The sequence below is a fragment of the Callithrix jacchus genome, chromosome 12 (genome assembly GCF_049354715.1).
Source record: "Callithrix jacchus isolate 240 chromosome 12, calJac240_pri, whole genome shotgun sequence".
Lineage (NCBI taxonomy): Eukaryota > Metazoa > Chordata > Mammalia > Primates > Cebidae > Callithrix > Callithrix jacchus.
The window spans coordinates 95,213,469-95,233,375 of record NC_133513.1 but is presented as its reverse complement, the minus strand read 5'-3'; the positions used below and the strand labels follow the sequence as shown (position 1 = coordinate 95,233,375).

Genomic DNA, 19,907 nt, shown 5'->3' with positions numbered 1-19,907 from the left:
AATGGGCGCCTGCTGGGGGTGGCAGTACGCGGTGAGGCTCACTCCCTCCGCGAGCCCGGGAGCGCCAAAGCGGAGCGGCGGCCCGGGAGCAGGGGGGCGGCCCCCACTCCGGCCGGGTGCCCGGTCCCTGGCCCCTGCCTGCCCTCTCGATCGCCGCCGCCGCTGCCGGGAGTCTGCCTGTTGCGGGACGCACTGTGAGTGTTTGACTATTCTCCGGAGAGGGGCTCATGGGGCCGAGGAACTATTGCTGGACCTCGGAATCCCTAAAACGGGACCTGGGGCAGCTGAACTCCGGTGTCGAGGGAACGGGTTGAGACTGGGAGGGCGGACTGCAGACCTGGGGCCAGGACCTGGGAAAAGGGGAACTCAGGGTAAGAACCAGGGAACAGGGAAGGAGGAGACTCAGAGGATCCAGAACGAAGCCAGAGACTCAAAGCCAGGATAGGTGCTTCTCGAGACAGGGAGTAGGGAGTCTGGAAACCATTACCAGAAAGCGCCCTGGAATCCCAGGGCACGGGGCAGGCAGCCAGAGAGCGAAAGGGGTTGCAGAGGCCCTGGCCAGCGGGGGAACCGGCGGCGGCCCCCAGTTTGGGGGCAGTTGCGGTGCCCGACGCCCCTCGGCCCAGGCTCAGACAGACTCCAGGGGCTGTAAGCTGGGGTGCGCCTGGTCTCACACGCTTCTCTTCCCAGCTGCTCCACAGTTGGAATAGGAGCTGTGTTGTGAGAGCCTGGCTGCGACTGGGTCAGATGGCCGCTGTGCGGGTCAGAGTGACCAGGCAGCAGATCTGGTGGATCTGGCTTGGGGTGTCTGGGCCCAGATGGGTCCTGACTTGGGGCCGCCTCAGAATTGGACAGAATGTCGGCGGTGCATCGGGGTTGGAGCTGACAGAATGTCTGGGGTAGCGAAGTGGGTCTCTCCGGAGCGGGCGTTGCGTCGGGCAGTGGCGGACAGAATGTCCCTGGCTGGGTGGCATGTCCATCTACCCGGCATCGCCTGCCCAGATGCTGCGTGTGCGATGGGGTCGGCTGCTGTGGGTCACCTCAATCCCAGCTCACACTTTGCAAACTAGTTTCAGCTCCTTTGGGCTGCGAAGCTGCAAGCAGGGAGTGAGAGTAAAGGCTGCAGCTTGCCCTTGGGGTGAGGTGAGCTGGAACACATGCCCCCTTCAATTCAGAATAGATCAGAGCATCACTCTGTACTTCCAGAATCCAAATTTGAGGTGAGAAGGCCAACAAGGAGACTGCTAGTGGGAATCAAGACCAGGAAAGGAAGGAACGGGTGACAAAATGCAATGGGAAAACAGGAAAGAGGTGGGCATAAGCCCCTGGCAGCCTCATTTGCCTCCTAATTCCAATACAATTGTCCAGACACCTCTCAGACTCGTTGCTGGAGTGTCAGCCGACCAAGGCTCCTTCCCTACAGTGGGCAGGAGCCCAGGCCAGAAGAGAAACTAGTCCCATTAGCGAAGAAAACTCTGTACCTGTTTCCCTTTTGCTTCCTCAGCCTTACCAGTCCCAGCACCACCCTGGTGGCTGAGCGGAGGTGGGAAGGAGGCTCATGGAATCCAGACTCTGGAGTCCAACAGGGGGCTATCTGGCCCTTTAAGTCTGGTTGGGAGGCATGTCTCAGCCCTACCAACCAGACAGGTTTACTTTCCCTGCAGCTGGGATACAGCCTTGACTCTGCTGGACCCATACAGTAACCATCCACCCTGATCCCAATTCTAACCAGAGCTCAGTTATCCTGAAGAGAGCAGAGTAGGGAGAACAAGTCCATATAAGTGAGCAAGATAGCCCAGCTGTGGACTGAATTTTCACAAGGACAAGTCCAAGGCATTGTATTTAGCAATGAGCAATCGAAACAGTGGTTTCAACCTTTCTCACCCTTCACCTATGAGTGACATACAATATGTATTCCCCACACTCCCATTCCATTCCTCAGTTCTAGAGTTTGCTTATCATTGGCTAGGATTCTCAATCTTTTTTTTTCTTTGCCTTCTTTTGATAAATATAAAGACATACCACAGTTACCCCCATCACATTCTGATACACTTTTCAGGGGTGTGTGCTCCCATTGCTGTGCTCCCATAAAATCACTGAAATTATAGGTGAAATGAAGGGCTCTGTGTCAGGAAAGGAATAGGGAAAGCATTACAGATGGTTCCCTGAAGACTTTAGCCCAAAGTTGTGCTTTTGCCAAAAAGGCCAAAGAGGTGGTATCGTAATGGAGATGATTGGAAACAAAAGACAGAACCTTTTCCCACCCTTGCATAAAGCCATGTAGCTGAATGCATGCCTGGTCACTGGCTCTTAGGAAGAATGTCATGGGCCTAGAGCAGGTCAGAGAATAGTGGGCAGAATGGGGAGCCAGGGGCTGCTGGCGAGAGCAAATTTCAAAGTTTAGTCCTCTGGAAGGTGAAACAGGATGGAAATCTACAGCAATAATAAAAGGCCTACATATGCAGAAGAATTGCTTGCTCCCCAAATCTTGAAACTGGAGATGAGGGAGCCTCTTAGAACTGGAGTGATGCAAGCTCGGGATGAATAGGAAAATGTTCTTTGGCCCACAGTGGGCACATACTTCCAGAGCTCATTTCCAGAGAGATGGTACAGGCAGGAAGTAGAAATGGAATCCTTCAGGGCTTGGGAGGATCAGCACATGTCAGAGTCACGAATAGCTGCAGGGTGGGGGAGTGAGGATGGAAAGAGCAGAATTAGGTGGTCTGAATCTCTTCAATCTGTGTGGTCTTGGATCCTGCCTTCTTAGAGGTCTAACAGGGATAGGCACTCCTGCCATGGAGGGCAGTTGTGAAAGTTAAATGAAATCATGTCTGGGAAAGTCCTTTGCAAATGGAGAAGCACCACAGAAATAAGAAGCACTGCTATTATTATGCCCAAACTCCAGAATATTTGTTTGGAAGAGTGGGACTGACACTTAGAGCAGCCTAATCACATCCCTGATGCAGCTATAGGAGGGTTCTTTATGACAGTTGGGCCACCCTACCATGGGCTTCAGATGCGAGCCACTACCCCTGCCCCTGTCCAAAAACTCTGGGGAGCTCCCCAGATGCTTAGCCAGTCTATCAGGCCAAATATCTCTGCCTGCCTCCTGCTCAGGGATGGGAACATGCACCCAGGATTTGGGTTCAGGAAGAGGGGGCAGGCACAGTAGGCTAGAGCTGACTTGTGGTGACAGAGGATGGAGCCAGTGGAATCTTTTCTTCTCCATTCACACTAAATGATGCCCCCCAGACTAACCTGAAGGATCCATTAGGTCCTGAGCTTTGGGGTATTTAGGGTGTCCATGGCCACTGCCAGGGACTCATGAAAATAATGATGGGGAGGTCTAGAAAACCCCATAGTAAAAGAGAGAAAAAAAAGAATGATGGGGAGGAAAAGGAAAAGATCATCAGTAGGGTAAGAGTTAGGAGAAGATGGAGAGAAATAACTTTCAAAACTCACCCTATCTCTCCTTTCCCATCGTCCTGCCCTGGGGCCTTTTTTACACCTTTCAGTTAATAGTTTCTCCTTTCCTATTCCTTCCCTGCCCAACTCATTCTGCTTACCATGGTCAAATAAAGGTCACAAAGATGCTGTTTTTGTCACACCCCTAGCTACAAGTCTCTAGTGACCTCCACTGCTTGGTGCATTGCTTCTCATAGTGGGGTGGGGTGGGAGGAGGGCAGTACGGGTGTGGGAGAGGCATGACACACAGTCTAAACAGGGCCCCTCTTCCTGGTGTGAGGATATCACTTGAAGATTGCGGGGTGGGGATGTGTTTTAATTTTATATTAAAAGAAGTTTTCTTTTTATGTGAAAATAAAAAGTTTTATATTAAAATATTTTATATTCCATGACTACAGCGTGAAATAGAATGAAAAAATTTGCTTGCATTTTTAACATAAAGCTGGCAACTTCAAAACAATTTCATACTAGCGGCAGCTGTTTTAAGTCATGCTTCTAGTTTCCTATTAGATGTTGGTTTTAACTCGTCTTAGGGTTTGTTTTTTTCCCTTTTTTTTTTTTTTTTTTTTTTTTGTGGAGAACAGGGTCTCGCTACATTGCTGAGGCAGGTCTCGAACTCCTGGGCTCAAGCTATCCTCCTGCCTCTGTCTCCCTAAGAGCTGGGATTACAGGCATGAGCTATAGCGCCCGGTGGTTTTTTGTTTTTGTTTTTTGCTTTATTCAGGGCTGTGGCTCAGGGGTTTTTGAGGAAAAAGCTGGACATACCTAGCCTAGACTTTGTAAAATCTGAACCACGATTTGCCACCCATTGAAGGCCCCCTTGGTTTGACTTGTTTCTCTCTGCTGATCTCCTGTGGCCTACACTGAGACTCTAACTTAGGCTCACCACTGCCCTCCCAACCTGCCCGCTTATTCCCAATGCTGCTGATTATTTAGAAGGCCATACCCCTTCTCTGCCTCTTCAACTGCCAATTCAGTCATGTGCCTACATTCTCTGAGCCCCCAACACTTGGTACCACCTTCCATGGGCTTCCCTCTCTCTGATCTTTCACAGTCTGGGAGTCAGACCCATGCAGTCCATCTCTTCCTCCTCTGCTCTGTTTGCCTCCCTACAGTGCAGACTCCTACAAGTTAGGGTTTGTGCACTGCTGTTCTTGGGGATCCCTCTTAACACCTAACACTTGCTGAAGGAAGGAAGCAAGGAAGAGCAGGAAGACTGGAGTCATTTCTCTGATTCCTGATTCATCCCTTGATAACTTGAGTACTTCAGATCTTTGCTGCCTCCACCTGAGTCTTGGGGCTGTAACCAAATGTGTCTCGATTTGCTCCCATTTGCATATTGCAGTTCAGCAGACCACAGAGTCTGGCTGCTCAGCGTCCCTAATGAACATGCGACCATATTCACTTAAGGGCCTCACTTCAGTTTCAGGTTTATAAGATGAAAACGTCACAACTCCAGCTCCTCTTATATCTTCTGCAGTTAGCCCCTGAAAGAGAAAGCCTTTCTCCCATTTGAGTTCCAGATTATGCCTCCAGCCTCAGGCATCATTATTGCAACTGATCATAGGCTCTCACTGGTCCCTGGTCTTCCCTTCCGGCTTCAGGACTTATGTGGGTCCACATGACAGCTGACTTATTGCTATGGGGTTGGGTCCCTTGGAAACCATGGCCTCCCCACTGTGGCCTCCCTGGCCTAAGATCTGCTCTCTACCTTCATATGTCCTGGATATTTCATTCTTGCTGCATGCATGACCAGGCTTCCTGTAATTCCAGCCTGTACTGCAGAATCAGAGCATACCTATAGGCCCTCTGTACTCCCTGAGCCTGGGATTGCCACCCTGACCCCAGTGGGACTGGGCCACACATCCCTAGCAGGCTGGCAGAAAGGCTGGGGTGGGGCTGGCAGCCCCCTCCCAGAGCTGGACTCACCATCACTGTTATCTCTTGACTCTGTCTGTCCCTACCTGGGTATTTCTTACTAGCATCAACCAATCCTGCAGCTTCCAGACCTACTGCTTGTTCCTCCTTATGCACTGAGTGAGGCAAAGTCCCTGGCCTCAGTCCCAACTCCCTAGCTTCCTGACCTCCAGCAGTTTGGGGGAGCTTAATCTTCAGCCAGCCTGTCTCCAGTTCAGACAACAGCTTGGCGCCCCCAGCCTTTGCCTGACCAGCCCACCCGGACGTGAGTTGGCTAGAGGTCTATACCCCCACCCTTCCATCCCTCTATTGCCTGCCTGGCTTTACTGTTCTTTCCTTCTCTCTTCAGTTTCACTGTCAGGGCCCTTCTCAGCCATGGCTCCTCTCTCTGCTGTTACTAGCCCATGCAGGAGCCTAAACGCTTCCTTCTTTCCTTTACCAGTTCCTGATCACTAAGGTGGCTCCCAGCTTAGGGTACGCTGCCCATGTTGCTGTTACCTTGTTGACTGGGTCCTCCATGCTCAGGACACAGTGTTCACAGCATGTGTGGCCTATCTCTCAGTAATGCAGTGTACTCACCTTCATTCACTAGGGAAACACTACACTAGAGGATACAGAGTCTGGGGAGATGATGACCCACTCAAGGAAAGGCAGACACAGGGATGAGATCTTAGCCACCACTCCACCCCCAGTGCCAACTCAATGCACAGCTCATAGAATGTGCTAAATAAACATCTGTTCGATGAGTGAGGAAAAAAAATTACTCAGGTAGAGTTTTATCCCTACTCATTTTTACATGTTATGTTTTTATCTAAACCTTATAACAATACTGAAGGCAAGTAGGGAAGAGATCATAAACTTCCTTTTAGAGATGAAGAAATATGCCTAGAGAGGTAAAGTAACCTGCCGAGGACACACAGCTAGTAAGTTGTAGAGCCAGGACGTGAACCTAGATCTGTTGACTCCAAACCTAATTTCTTTAGGCTATACCAGATGACTTTCCTGAGAGGGGCCTGGGCACCTCCTGTTCCCCCCCCCACCACCACCCCATCCTCCAGCTCCAGAATTCTCATGCCTTCTCCTCACTCAGCAGCCATCCAGTGCAGGACACTCCCCTGGCCCCCTTGGCCTCCTCCTCCCCCACACAGAGTCCTTAGCTCCTGGGACTGAGAGCTGTGGTTCAGAGGGGCCAGGGAGGGGTAGGGGGAAGGGTAATAATGGCTAGCTCCAAAACAGCCCGGGCAGCTGTCCCTGTCACAGAGAGGAGACTGTGTGACCGTGCATGTCTGTCTGCCTGGATGTGGCAGCGCACGTGTGGGAGAGTGTGTATTTGTGTGCCTCTAGCTCCAAGTCCAAGTGCTTATTATGTCTGACTGGGGGCCTGTGTGTGTGCACATGTGTCTGTCTGTCTCTGGGAACACGTAGCCTGAACTCAGCTTTCTGGCCTCAGCTTTTCCTCTGGCCCATATCCCTTCTCACCCTGCCTCCCTCTGCTGAAACAGAATGAAAGCAAAATGCAGGTATAGAATGCTTTCGGGAGGTGGGGGGGAGGGTGGGAGAGGGAGGGCGGAGCAGGGGAATTTGGAAAACTGCAAGTCTGGAGCCAAAGCAGACTGGAAGGGTAGGTGGCAAGTGTGGGGCTGCTTTTCCCACAGGTAAACCCCTCTCTGGGTTTTTTCCCAGCTCCATGTCGTTCCCATGACCTCTAGAAAAGTCAGAGGCATGATTTGCATTTCAAGGGCATCTTGGGTATGAAGTAAGGGGAGACTTCAGAGTACCCCTTTTTCCAGCTCTCAGTTCTAACCTTCCTCCCTCATCTTCCCAGCTATTTGGGAAGAACCACTAGCCAAGGCTGCCATAGTTCCCTCCCAGGGACATCTGTCTTCCATCAGAGCATTGTTGGCCAAAGATTTCCAGCCCCAAGCCTCCTGACCTGACCTGGAAGGGTCAGTAAGCTAAGCACACCTCCAGTCCTGGCCTGACTTCTCCTTCCATCCCAGGTTCCTGCCAGCCCTGTCTCTCCACAACCAGTAAAAGGTCCAAGATCTAGACCCCTCTGCCTGTGAAAGAGCAGGGACTGTCTCAACCTCCTGCCTTGGCCTCGGTTCTACCCCCAACCTGGCTTGAGAGGCGGGGTGGGGAGTGGGGGCACAGCTGTTATCTCTGAGCTGGTTGAAGGGGGCATTACCATGTGCAAATACAGGCCGCTGCCCATCTGCCCCTCACTGAGAAAGGCTCCTAATAAATCCAGAGCAGCCAAGTGACACACATCTCAATCTAGGCTAATCCACCACATTAATGCCATCCTACACAGCCTGCATTAAGCCCCTGTTAATAGGGAAGGGGTGTCAGGGTCAGAGAGACCCCTCCCACTCAGCTCTCTACCCCTTCCCTCTGTCCCTAGCCTCCTTCTGTTCTCCTCTGACCAAGAGGCACCCGGAGTTTTGAGCCCTAGTATTGCCCATTTCTCTTCCTCCCCGCAGTGGGGTTCTGGGAGAGCAGGCAGAAAAGGGGACCCTGCAGGAGAAACTTGGACAGGGACCCAGGGAGGCTCCTGGGCAATGTGAGGCTAGGTTTGGGATAGGAAGTATGAGTAGGAAGGTGGTCTTATGAAGTTCCTGCTACAGCCTGGAGCGGGCTTGGTAGAGGCTGTGCATGAGTAGAGCCATCACTGGTAGGATGTAGTGTATGCCAGTGCAGGCATGAGAGCAGGCCCAATCCAAGCACCCAGTGGCTTTCATACTTGTGTTTCATCTTGTTACCCTTTTTTCAAATGAAATCTCTTCAGAAATCATGAACGAAACAGTCCGGGTGCGGTGGCTTACGCCTGTAATCCTAGCACTTTGGGAGGGAGGCCAAGGCGGGTGGATCACCTGAGATCAGGAGTTTGAGACCAGTCTGACCAACATGGTGAAACCCCTTCTCTACTAAAAATTAGCTGGGCATGGTGACACATGCCTGTAGTCCTAGCTATGTGGGAAGCTGAGGTAGGAGAATCGCTTGAACTCTGGAGGTGGAGGCTGCAATGAGCCAAGATCATGCCACTGCACTCCAGCCTGGGTAACAAAGCAAGACTCCATCTCAAAAAAAAAAAAAAAAGAAAAGAAAAGAAAATAAACCATAAACAAAACAGGCCAAAGCAGTGCCTGCCCTAGCTGAAGCAGAGCCAACTAAGGCCAGGCTAGAACTGTAGCTGAGTCCCTGAGGGGATCTCTAGGGAAGGCCCCAAAGAGCACAATGTGAGAAAGCAAGTGTTCTGAGTTGACTGGATCAGAAAAATAAAAATAATAAAAATAAAAATCAAACAAGGAAAAAGCATTAGGAGTCTCACAGACCTGGTGCAGTTCTCAATCCCACTGCTTACAAGCTCTGCGATCCTCATCACGTTCCTTCACGTCTCAGTTTCCTCACTGGAAAAGGATGCTCATACTTGATGTATCTTTGTGAGGGGAGAGAGATGAAGTAAAGGCCCATAGTAAGTACACATAAATGATAGCAGCCATTATTCTTAAGGGAGAAATGTCAGGTCTGGCTCAAAGTACAATCTGTCCTAAGGACAGTGGGTAACAGACATCTGGTCTGTGTCTCAGGTATGACTGGCTGAGGGCCAGGTATGAGTATAGGATGATCTTGTGCATTCAGGTGAGAAGGATTTGAAATTTTTACGGATGTAGTATAAGGTATGTGGTGTGCTATAGTGCAGATTTTTTTTTTTTTTTGAGACAGTGTCTAGCTCTGTCACCCAGGCTGGAGTGCAGTGGCCCGATCTTGGCTCACTTCAACCTCCGCCTCCCGCGTCCAAGCGATTCTCCTGTCTCACCCTCCCATGTAGCTGGGATTACAGGCGTGCACCACCCTGCCCAGCTAATTTTTACATTTTTAGAGGAGACAGGGTTTTGCCGCACTGGCCAGGTTGGTCTCGAACAAACGCCTGACCTCAAGTGATCCACCCACCTTGGCTTCCCAAAATGCTGGGATTACAGGGGTGAGCCACCATGACCGGCCTATAGTGTACATTTTCATTCAATAATATTGAGCCCCAACTGTATACCTGGCACTGTTCTAGTTCCCAGCAGTAAACAAAACAAAGCCTAGTTTATATACCTATGCAGAGAACCTCTCAGCATGCAACTCTTCCCCCTTAGGCTGCTATTTCCTGATTCTATCTTAGGGAGCCCCACGCAGGGATAGCTTTATGGCTGAGAAAGGCGGCAGGGAACTTACAGGGAAACGCTGCTGGGACCCAGCTAAGCCAGAGATTTTACCCCCACTACCCTGGTCTGTCTTCTCTCGCTTCCAGAGCCCTCTCTCCATGGAGTTCGGCCTGCTCAGCGAGGCGGAGGCCCGGAGCCCTGCCCTATCGCTGTCAGACGCGGGTACTCCACACCCCCAGCTCCCAGAGCACGGCTGCAAGGGCCAGGAGCACAGCGGTGAGCGCGCCCCCTTCCGAGGGTAGAGGAGATAACAGCTTCATCCCCAGTGCGGGTGGGACCCCAGCTGGGCAGCCCGGGTGGGAGCCAGCGGGTGGTTCAGGAGGTCCCCGAGTCGGAGAATCCTTGCAGGCTTGGGCGCCCTGTGACCTGCCCCCACCCTGGCTCCCAGACTCGGAGAAGGCCTCGGCTTCGCTGCCCGGAGGCTCCCCCGAGGACGGCTCGCTGAAGAAGAAGCAGCGGCGGCAGCGCACGCACTTCACCAGCCAGCAGCTGCAGGAGCTGGAGGCGACCTTCCAGAGGAACCGCTACCCCGACATGAGCACGCGCGAGGAGATCGCTGTGTGGACCAACCTCACCGAGGCCCGAGTGCGGGTATGCCCTACAGTCCCGTGACTCGCACCCGCGCGGTCCCTCCACGTGCAGCCTGCCACCCTGAGGTCGGCAGTTCCGCCCCACCTACCCCCGCCCCGGGGTCCTGGCCCCTGGTCCCCGGCTCCCGGCCACAGCCCCAGTTGGCCTCCTGGCCGCCAACCTCCAGCCTCTGCTCGTAATGCTCCCTATCACTCAGACCGCGCGCTTCTTCGGCCCTGACACCGTCTCTTCTTACCTTCTCCACCTCTCCTCGACCCCATCCTACTGTCCTCCCAGACCCTGGCGCCGATGACTCAGTCCTGCCGCTCGCACCTTCTGTTCTCCGACCCCGGACTCCGTGCGCTCCTCCCTTCCCACCCCGTCTCCAGCCACCTCATCTCGTTTATTCACCACACCGCCCAGCTGGAAGCCCCGTCAGGGTGGGGTGAGGTGGAGTGGGGTGTTCCGCCCTCCAGTCGATGGGACCCCAGGCCCTGAGCCCTGACCGCCTTTCTCCCGCGCCCGCAGGTATGGTTCAAGAACCGGCGCGCCAAGTGGCGGAAGCGCGAGCGCAGCCAGCAGGCCGAGCTGTGCAAGGGTGGCTTCGCAGCGCCGCTCGGGGGGCTAGTCCCGCCCTACGAGGAGGTGTACCCCGGCTACTCGTATGGCAACTGGCCGCCCAAGGCACTCGCCCCGCCGCTCGCCGCCAAGACCTTCCCGTTCGCCTTCAACTCGGTCAACGTGGGGCCTCTGGCTTCGCAGCCCGTCTTCTCGCCACCCAGCTCCATCGCCGCCTCCATGGTGCCCTCCGCCGCGGCTGCCCCGGGCACCGTGCCAGGGCCCGGGGCCCTGCAGGGCCTGGGCGGGGCCCCCCCGGGGCTGGCTCCGGCCGCCGTGTCCTCAGGGGCTGTGTCCTGCCCTTACGCCTCGGCCGCCGCCGCCGCCGCGGCCGCCGCCTCCTCCCCCTACGTCTATCGGGACCCTTGTAACTCGAGTCTAGCCAGCCTGCGGCTCAAAGCCAAACAGCACGCCTCCTTCAGCTACCCCGCGGTGCACGGGCCGCCCCCGGCCGCCAACCTCAGTCCGTGCCAGTACGCCGTGGAGCGGCCGGTATGAGCGGCCCCGCCAGTGGATCATCCCCGAGGGCGGGGGCGACGATTCGCAGCCTTCGCGGACTGGGGTCGTCTTGACTGGCTTGCCCCCTCCCCGGGGTCTGAAATGGGTGTTTGGGCAGCTGGCGTGGGGGTGGCGGCCGGCTCAGGAGAGGGCCTTCCCCCTCCCAGCCCTGAGGGGTAGACTGGGCCCTACACAGAGACCGCGCCCCTGGGACTAAGGCCAGGAACAGGGACCAGCTCCCCGGGGGCCAACTCACCCTTGGCCCATCCCGCCTTCTCCAGGCTTCCCCTCCCTGGTTTTCAAAGATAAATGAAATAAACGTGCGCGGACTGTCGAAGGCCTGATGATTCAGAGTTGCGGTTGAGTCCTCTTCCCTTCATCCTCCCCCACTGTCTAAAGGCAAGCTGGATGTACAGGAACGAGGTGAGGGTCCAGGCTTTTAGGGATTCAATCCCACTCACCCCCCTACTCCAGAACCGAGCAGCTGGGGATTGTTTCTGGAGCAAAGAGGTGTGTGCGTGCGCTGGACGTGGGAAACCAGATACCCGGCGGGCGTCGGCCACAGCCGGTGCTGCGGCGCCACCTCGTGGTCTCAGGGAGGCTAGCTGGTAGATCTGGTCTCCAACGCTTCCTCGAAGGTGTCAGCTCCGCAATTCAGAAAGCCTATGACTTTAAAGTTACTCCGCCTTTCTCCACCTGTTTCTCACTGTTCCTATGAGGGGCTTGGACCTCTAACAGCAATAAAATTCTGGTCTGTAACAGACATTTATTAAGTGCCGACCAGGCCTAGGATTCTTTCAGTGTCTGTGTCTGTGCCTCTCACCCTACCATGCACCCTCAGGCTTCCCCCCTGCCAATCATCCCACTGGCAGCAGCCTCCTGCCATCACAGCGGCCGTCTTTTCCCCCCAAATCCCAAAACTCTCAAAATTTAGTTGAAATCTTTAATTAAAAAAATAGAGCAAGAAGAAGAAAGATTTCTGGGTAGAAATATATCCTCCGTCCCACCCCCATCCCAGGGCCTGCTTGACCTTCACATTAAAAACAAAAACATCAAAGTAACAGACCACACCCCCATCCAGGGTCACCTTTCTTGTCTTGTCAAAAATTCCAGCCACCTCGGGGCACCCATCCTCTGGGGAAACCATGCAGGTAAGGCAACCTAATCATTCCCCCAAAACGAAGCCCAGCCTCTTAGTGCCCTGGAGAAGAGAGAGCCTGGAGCTTCATTGTTCTCTCCAACCCTTCACTGGCTCTTTGTCTTGGCTTTGACCTTGGGCCTGATGTAGGCCTCTCTGAAGAAGTGGGCAAAGAGGATGAAATAGGTCATATACAAGATGAAGGACCAGAATAAGTGTTCCCTCGTGGTGTTGCATCCTGGCTCCTGCCTCCAGATGTATGACAGGATGCCAACAATGGCTCCTACAAACATCTGCAGGATCTGCAGGCTGGTGATGAGCATGGGCAGCATCTTGGGGGGCTTCACGTTGGCAGCCTTCAGAGTGTAGTAGGGGTACATGATGGCATGCACGCCAAAGTTCATGGTCATGAACCAGCCTCCTGCAGGCACTTTGTTCTTGTATCCAAAGCTTGTGTACACCAGCACTGTGCTGTGGTGGTACCAGTGGATAAAGATGAGAGGCCGCTTACGCAGGATGATGAAGGCTGTGTCTCCTGGGAGATGGAGAATCATAGCTGGCATACGGCCCAGTGCTGGGACCACCCTCTGCACTGGGTGTGGGGACATGGGAGAAATTCTGAGGGGAAGACAAGGGGTCTTTGTGGCAGAGAATCTGTAGAGGGACTTGGGTGAGAGGTCTTATTAGGACCCAGGGGTAGGAAAGGGACTCTCCATGGGATGGTGAGGGGAGGGCCCTGAGGAGGGATGCAGTTCACAAGGCACCAGAGAGACAAAGCCTTGCCACTCACCGAGTTCTATGACCTTGCTGAGAAGAAAGATCCCGGACCAGAAATTGACTATGGAATTTTCGAGGAAGGTGCAGAAGCACACAGTGTGCTTTAGGCCCCCAGTAAGCAGCACAGTCCCCATGATGCCCCACATCCTCACTGCCCCCACGATACTGAAATGGGACAAAGGAAGATGGTGTCAGCGTCATCCCCAGGCACTAATCCACCTTTCCCCTGGAAGGGTGGCCAAGTCACTGTGTTCCAAGTTCTACCACCTCCCGACCTGTCCATGGGGGATTCAAAGCTCCTGAGATCCTGGGCCAACCAGTCATCTAGAGGAGATGAGGCCAACCATTAGTCTAGAGCAGAAACATCAGGGAATGCAGGGGGATGGGATTGAAAATTGAGTTAAGGAATGGGGTTCTTGCAAGGGGTTAGGAGCCTGGGAGGAGATGTACAGAGGGATGGGGAAGACTGAAGGAATTTGGGGAAGAAAATATGAGGAAGTTATTGGAGGGTCTTGAGAGAGGGTGTTAGGAGCTGAAAACATTAGAGGCTGGAGAAATTTGTTGTGAGTACAGACTTTATGAACGCAAGAGGGACAAAGCAGAGACCACTAGGTCGGGGTCTAAAAAAGAAAGAAAACCAGATAATATAATAGAAGAGGGTGGAGGCTGGGAGGGGAACTAAAGCTGAAAAAATGAGATGGGGAGAGTGTTACAGGGTGACTTGAGGACAGGATGGAGGTTGATGCAATCTGGAAACCTTTAAGGGATAGAATGGAAGTCTAAGATCTAGAGACGAGGCAGGGAGTGAGCAGGGTCTTACCTGAAGATTGCAAGGCAGAAGGACCAGAGGAAGAGAGGCCCCTGCAGGTTGAAGCCCTTCCGTTCCTTCATGTAGTTCTGCCCCACAGCGATAAGCACCAGGTAGATCAGGGCTATGGGGAATGCGGTTGCCCTGGCAAGCAGAAGGCAAAGGGGATGGGCTCATGGGGGGTGCTGACTAGAGAAATGCCCACTCATCTCTCCAGGTGAGTGCTCTGGGTTGGAGCCCCAGTTCTGCCACTTACTAGCTGTGTGACATTGGAAAAACCAACTTAACTCTCTGGCTTCCTCATTTGTAAAGGGGGAATAATACATCTCTCCTAGCAGTATTAATGTATACAAAGTACCTAGCACCGGGTAGGGGATACGTCCAAGGTTTCTGTGATTATTGCTCTCTCAGTGAGGTTGGAGGTGGGTGACGGGTGTCTGGCCCACACCGAGAAGCAGCCCAGGACTGTGGTGTAAGAAGAATGTGGCAATGGCTTCTCCCTACTTGGGTCATGGCAAATTGGCTGGAGCATAAAGTCAGCCCACGGAACCTCCGGGGAGCTTTAGGGCTAAGCCAGGGAGCTTCTTCCTGGGGAAAGCTTGGAAGAGCTCCCTGTCTTTGCCTCCTTCTCCACAGCAGAAACGGTGGAGCAGCTGGGGAACGACAGGATAACTGTGAAGGGCAGGCTGTCCCCAGGCCCCGCACTGTGCACACACGCGCGCACACACAGCAACAAAGGACAGGGAAGTCAGCTAGTAAAGCTTCAGATCAACCTCACGCCTCCACGACCAGTTCTCACTACACGGTCGTTGGCTTCTGTATCTTTCACGTTCTTCTCCCCCATCCTCTTATTACTGCTTTCTTTCTTTCAGCTCTAATCTCTTTGAGGTGCGACACTACCTGCACCTCGGACAACGGTAGTGTGGAGCCAGGATGAGGGAGTCCGATAACTTTGCTCTGTAAGAAAATCATTGCAAGCATTCAATGCCACCCCCTCGCGACCCCGCCCCGGGGCCCTGGCATGGCCTTTCCCTCTCCCCAAGTCTCACCAGTACGCCTCCAAAAAGGGCCGCAGGCCCTCGAGCAGCTCGAAGTTATAGGGCTGGAAGAGCTGATTTACTTCGTGTGAGACATTCATGGCTGTGACCATCTAGTTTTGCAGACGTCGAGGTCCAAAGCTTGGAGGCGCTAGGCGAAAGCCTTGGGGCGCCAAGGATGGAGTGAACCTCGGGGCGAGACGGAATAGAGCCGGGACAGACGGAAACCCCGGACAAGGCGAAGAGGGCGTCGGACCCACGCACGTGCGAGGCGGCGCAACCAGCTCTCCCCAGAGCATCCACTGCAATATATAACGCTGACTTGCAGAGCTGCGGACCCGGACGGCGCGCGGCCCCCTCCCTGCGCCCCGCTGCTATCCAATCTCGACCAAGATACGCCTCTGTCCCGCCCCTGGGCCGCAGTCCGCATTCTGATTGGTCATCCTCAAGAGCCCCCCCCCGGGCGTTTCACACGCCCCGCCCCAAGTCCGGTCGTAGGCGGTCGCCTACCCACTTTCCCAACAAGTCCACGCCATCCTGTGCTGCCTTGCGGGTTCCCGGAATGGCCGGTCTTCCCTTGGCACTGTCAACCGTGGCCTTCGCCTTAGTTTGCTTTAATCTTGACCTGCTTAGCAGTGAGGAGAGAGGTGTCCTTAGCCTTTGGTGCTCCCATAAGAAATGGAGGAGTCAGTTTCTAGGCTCCCTGAGATCCTTGGAAACCCAGGCCTGCGATAAGGAAATATGAACGTGGGCAACGCAGAGCTTCTCCTGTAGTCCCTTCAACCTCCTAGCTTTGAGTCTGCGGTTGTGGGTGGGTGGAAGGAGATGAATTTTATTGTTGAGGTTGTTGATGTTGATGTTTGGGTTGTTGAGGCTGTTACGGTTTCTTTATAGTTTCCTGAATTCCTGAACTGCAGCAGACTGAGATTCAGTAATAACCGTGGAGAGAGGAAATGGGGTCAGCTTCTGGGCTTGTGGAATTATTGTCTTCAGGTTTCCTGGAGGCCTCCTAGGGTTTAAGGATGGGGAAAGCCAGTGAATCTTCCCCAAGGCCTGCTGTTTTATCTCCGGAAACAAATCTACTTTTTTCTCACCTGTGTAACCAGTCCTAAAGAAATAAATGTTCTACAATTTTAAAGTTTTACTTGCCTGTCCCTCACTTCTTTCCTAGGTTTTATGAAAGTGAAGGAGAAATCCAAGCAGTTCGAGATAAGGTGATTTACAAAATGTGCTAAGAAACATAGATATAAAATAATTAAAATCAAGATGTGGGTATGTTCATCGTTTGGCCATGTGCAGTAAAGTTCTAGAGCCAGAGAATCCAGGTAGGAACCCCAGCTCTACTTCCTGAATCTTAGCCACTGTCTGGGAGGGTGTAGTTGAAGTCCTATTGACGCCATCTAAATGAATCAAAAGTACATCCCTTTTTCTCTGTACCTCATTACCTCTCACCTGGTCACGTTACTTGGTTGCACCACCTCCTTCTCTAATACGGTACTTCTCCTCTTCACTGCATTGCAATCAGAAAAGAGTTCCTATTCCTGGCTGATCACCAGATTCCTGAGCCTCAACTGCAGAGATTCTGGTACTGTAAGTGGTCCCAGACTGTACTTTGAAAACCACCACTTTGTGCTTGCTCATCTGGAAAATAGTTCTGCTTTAAAACTGTTTTAAAAACCTTCACTGGTTCCTGATGACTCCATATACAGCCTATCATCTAATCAGAAGGTGATCAACACGACTGATGGATGAACAAATGAATGAAAGAATGAATATTACAAGAATAATACCATCTAGGTGTTACAAGACCCAAGTTCAAGTCCCAGTGCCCCCATCAATGAGCCATGTGATTTTAGGCAAGTTACTTAACCTCTGTGAGACTCACATTCTCCTTCAGAAAATAAATGCATATAGTCATACTTGCCTGCTTTCCTCATAAGGTTGTGATGAGTATACAAGTCAGATAACATAAATGAAATGATACTGTGGACTAGACACATGGAAATAGTAAGGCAAATCATTATTGGAGGTTTACAAATGCATATGCAGAATATATACTCAGTCCTGGATTTCTCTATGAAGATATTTTACATTGTCTTTCCCTGTGAGGTTTAATGGTGAGGCTTGGAGGAGGTGTATGTGGAAGAGGGAAAGAAGAAAAATTAGGGCCAGACACAGTAGCTCACGCCATAATCCCAGTACTGTGGGAGGCTGAGGTGGGTGGATTGCTTGAGCCCAGCAGTTTGAGACCAGCCTGGGCAACATGGTGAAAACTCATCTCTATGAAAAGTACAAAAAATTAACTGGGCATGGTGGTGCCCACCTGTGGTCCCAGCTACTCAGGGGCTGAGGTGGGAGGGTTGCCTGAGCCAGGGAGGTCAAGGCTGCCATAAGCTGTGATTGTGCCACTAAGCTGTGATTATACCACTGCATTCCAGCCTGGGTGACAGAGTGCGACTCAAAAAAAAAAAAAAAGGCCAGCAGTGGTGGCTCACACCTGTAATCCCAGCACTTTGGGAGGCTGAAGTGGGCGGATCACCTGAGGTCAGGAGTTTGAGACCAGCCAGGTCCACATGGCAAAACCCTGTCTCTACTGAAAATACAAAAATTAGCCAGGAGTGACGGCAGATACCTATAATTCCAGCTACTCAGGAGGCTGAGGCAGGGTAAATTGCTTGAATCCAGCAGGCAGAGGTTGTAGTGAGCCAAGATTGTGTCACTGCACTCTAGTCTGGGCAAGAGAGTGAGACTCCATTTCAAAAAAAGAAGAAAGAAGAAAAATCTTCAAAAATTATATTCTAGAGGAAATGCTCCTTGACCCTTGGACTTGGCCTGGTGCCCTTATTTTATGTAAGCTCTTCTCATAGCATGGTATTTCTTTTCATCAATGAGAGTTTACAATTTGTTATTTTTGTGATTCCTTGATCAATGCCTGTTTTTCCCACTAGTCCTTGAACTCTATGAATGCAGGGTCTATGTCTAGTTTTAAATTTTTTTTATTTTCAGACAGAGTGTTGTTCTGTTGCCCAGGGTGGAGTGCAGTGGCCTGATCTTGGCTCACCGCAATCTCTGCCTCTTGGGTTCAAGTCATTCTCGTACCTCAGCCTCCTGAGTAGCTGGGACTACAGATGTGCACTACCACACCTGGCTGATTTTTGTGTTTTTAGTAAAGACAGGGTTTTACCATGTTGGTCAGGCTGGTCTTGAACTCCTGGCCTAAAGTGATCTGCCCACCTCGGCTTCCCAAAGTGCTGGGATTACAGGTGTGAACCACAGCATCCAGCCAGACTATGTCTATTTCGTTCATCATTCTCCTAACCCCGAGCATAACCCAGGTAATATTTGTTGCATGAGTGATTGAATGGATGAAATCCTTAGCATGTAAACTTCTCTCCCTATTTCCAACTGCCTGTTGGATATCTCTATCAGTATGTTCTTCTAGTATCCTTAGCAAAACACATCCCAAACAGAATTTATCTACCTCCAAAATTGGCTGTTTTTCCCAGCCACCATTTATCTAATTTCTCAGGCTAGAAATTATGAGGTCATGTTATAGTCTTCTGTAGGACACAAAGTCCTGTCATTTCTTCTGGAGGTGGCATGGTCATCAGAATGCCTCTATTCAGATTTTATCTTTGCCACTTACTAGCTAGTAACCTTGGCTAAGACGTTATCAAATATCTCATGGCCTTAGCTTTCTTGTCTGTAAAATGGAGAAAACTTCCTGAGAAGGATGTGCATGAGGATCAAATGAAATAATATATGTTAAAGGGCACTGGATGGGCCTGGTGGCTCATGCCTGTAATCCTAGCATTTTGGGAGGCCGAGGCAGGATGATCACTTGAGGCCAGGAGTTCAAGACCAGTCTGGCCAACAGAGCGAGACTCTGTCTCAATAAATAAATCAATAAATAAAGAGCAGTATACAATGTAAAGGGTTGAGTAAGCATCAGTAATTATTTACAAAAAAAAGTAACTTTGTACAAATTTCACCTTCTTTTTTTTTTTTTGAGATGGAGTCTCCCTCCTGTCACTCAAGCTAGAGTGCAGTGGTGCATTCTCAGCTCACTGCAACCGCCACCTCCTGTGTTCAAGCAATTTTCCTTCCTCGGCCTCCCAAGTAGCTGGGATTACAGGCATGTGCCACCACACCTGGCTAATTTTTGTATTTTTAATAGAGACAGGGTTTTGCCATGTTGCCCAGGCTCCCGACCTCCTGACCTCAGGTGATCCACCCATCTCAGCCTCCCAAAGTGCTATATCCTCCCAAAGGATTATAGTTGTGAGCCACTGCGCCTGGCCAAATTTCACCTTCTTTTAATGAAACACAACTATATTAATTTAAAAGTTATGATCTGGAGATTGGTTGCAGAACAATGTGACTGTACTTGGCACTACTGAAATGTACACTTAAAAATAGTTAAGGTGGTCAATTTTATATTATGTATATTTTGCCAAGTTTTGTCTTGTTTTTTTGTTTGTTTGTTTGGTTGGTTGGTTGTTTTTTTTTAGATAGAGTCTCATTCTGTTGCCCAGGCTAGAGTGCAGTGGTGCAATCTTGGCTCACTGCAACCTCCGCTTCCCAGGTTCAAGTGATTCTCCTGCCTCAGCCTCCCGAGTAGCTGGGATTACAGGCGTGTGCCACCATGCCCAGTTAATTTTTGTATTTTTAGTAGAGATGGGGTTTCACCATTTTGCCAGCTGGTCTCGAAATCCTGACCTCAGGTGTGGTTTTAAGTAGGTCACATAAAGGGGTAATATGCATACTACATAAAAAGCTTATTCGTTTTCTTATCTTCGACCCTTGGTAAATGGCTAAGGATACAAACAAGCTCATTTTGTAGACTCCAGTGTCTCCAAATCGGC

General features: G+C 51.6%; 2 protein-coding genes across 4 annotated transcripts; one reads left to right on the top strand and one right to left on the bottom strand.

Annotated features, from left to right (window-relative positions):
- The first annotated feature begins 20 nt into the window (after window positions 1-20).
- On the top strand, window positions 21-12,055 carry PITX3 (paired like homeodomain 3). 2 transcript variants are annotated; one of them, XM_002756552.8, is made up of 4 exons: window positions 21-194; window positions 9,683-9,812; window positions 9,985-10,187; window positions 10,695-12,055. In XM_002756552.8, exons 2-4 carry the CDS (start codon window positions 9,695-9,697, stop codon window positions 11,280-11,282), a joined length of 909 nt encoding a protein of 302 aa, XP_002756598.3. In that variant the 5' UTR covers window positions 21-194; window positions 9,683-9,694; the 3' UTR covers window positions 11,283-12,055. The 2 variants fall into 2 exon arrangements, with proteins under 2 accessions (XP_002756598.3, XP_035124790.1); XM_035268899.3 differs by lacking the exon at window positions 21-194 and having other exon boundaries at window positions 9,486-9,812.
- A 156-nt stretch (window positions 12,056-12,211) lies between these two features.
- On the bottom strand, window positions 12,212-15,324 carry ELOVL3 (ELOVL fatty acid elongase 3). 2 transcript variants are annotated; one of them, XM_035268898.3, is made up of 5 exons: window positions 15,055-15,176; window positions 14,906-14,962; window positions 14,018-14,149; window positions 13,211-13,362; window positions 12,212-12,955 (listed from the first exon to the last, which is right to left on the bottom strand). In XM_035268898.3, the coding sequence occupies exons 3-5, from the start codon at window positions 14,086-14,088 to the stop codon at window positions 12,528-12,530; spliced, it is 651 nt and encodes a 216-aa protein (XP_035124789.1). In that variant the 5' UTR covers window positions 14,089-14,149; window positions 14,906-14,962; window positions 15,055-15,176; the 3' UTR covers window positions 12,212-12,527. The 2 variants fall into 2 exon arrangements, with proteins under 2 accessions (XP_035124789.1, XP_002756597.1); XM_002756551.5 differs by lacking the exon at window positions 14,906-14,962 and having other exon boundaries at window positions 15,055-15,324.
- Between the last annotated feature and the right edge of the window lie 4,583 nt (window positions 15,325-19,907).

Coding starts and splice junctions, on each gene's coding strand:
- ELOVL3 (XM_002756551.5), bottom strand. CDS start 15,155: ATGGTCACAGCCATGAATGTCTCACACGAAGTAAATCAGCTCTTCCAG. Junction 14,150..15,054: donor CCCTTTTTGGAGGCGTACTG/GTGAGACTTGGG, acceptor TCTGCTTGCCAG/GGCAACCGCATTCCCCATAG. Junction 12,956..13,210: donor CAGCAAGGTCATAGAACTCG/GTGAGTGGCAAG, acceptor TCCATCTCCCAG/GAGACACAGCCTTCATCATC.
- PITX3 (XM_035268899.3), top strand. CDS start 9,578: ATGGCTGAGAAAGGCGGCAGGGAACTTACAGGGAAACGCTGCTGGGAC. Junction 9,813..9,984: donor CAAGGGCCAGGAGCACAGCG/GTGAGCGCGCCC, acceptor CCTGGCTCCCAG/ACTCGGAGAAGGCCTCGGCT. Junction 10,188..10,694: donor TCACCGAGGCCCGAGTGCGG/GTATGCCCTACA, acceptor CCGCGCCCGCAG/GTATGGTTCAAGAACCGGCG.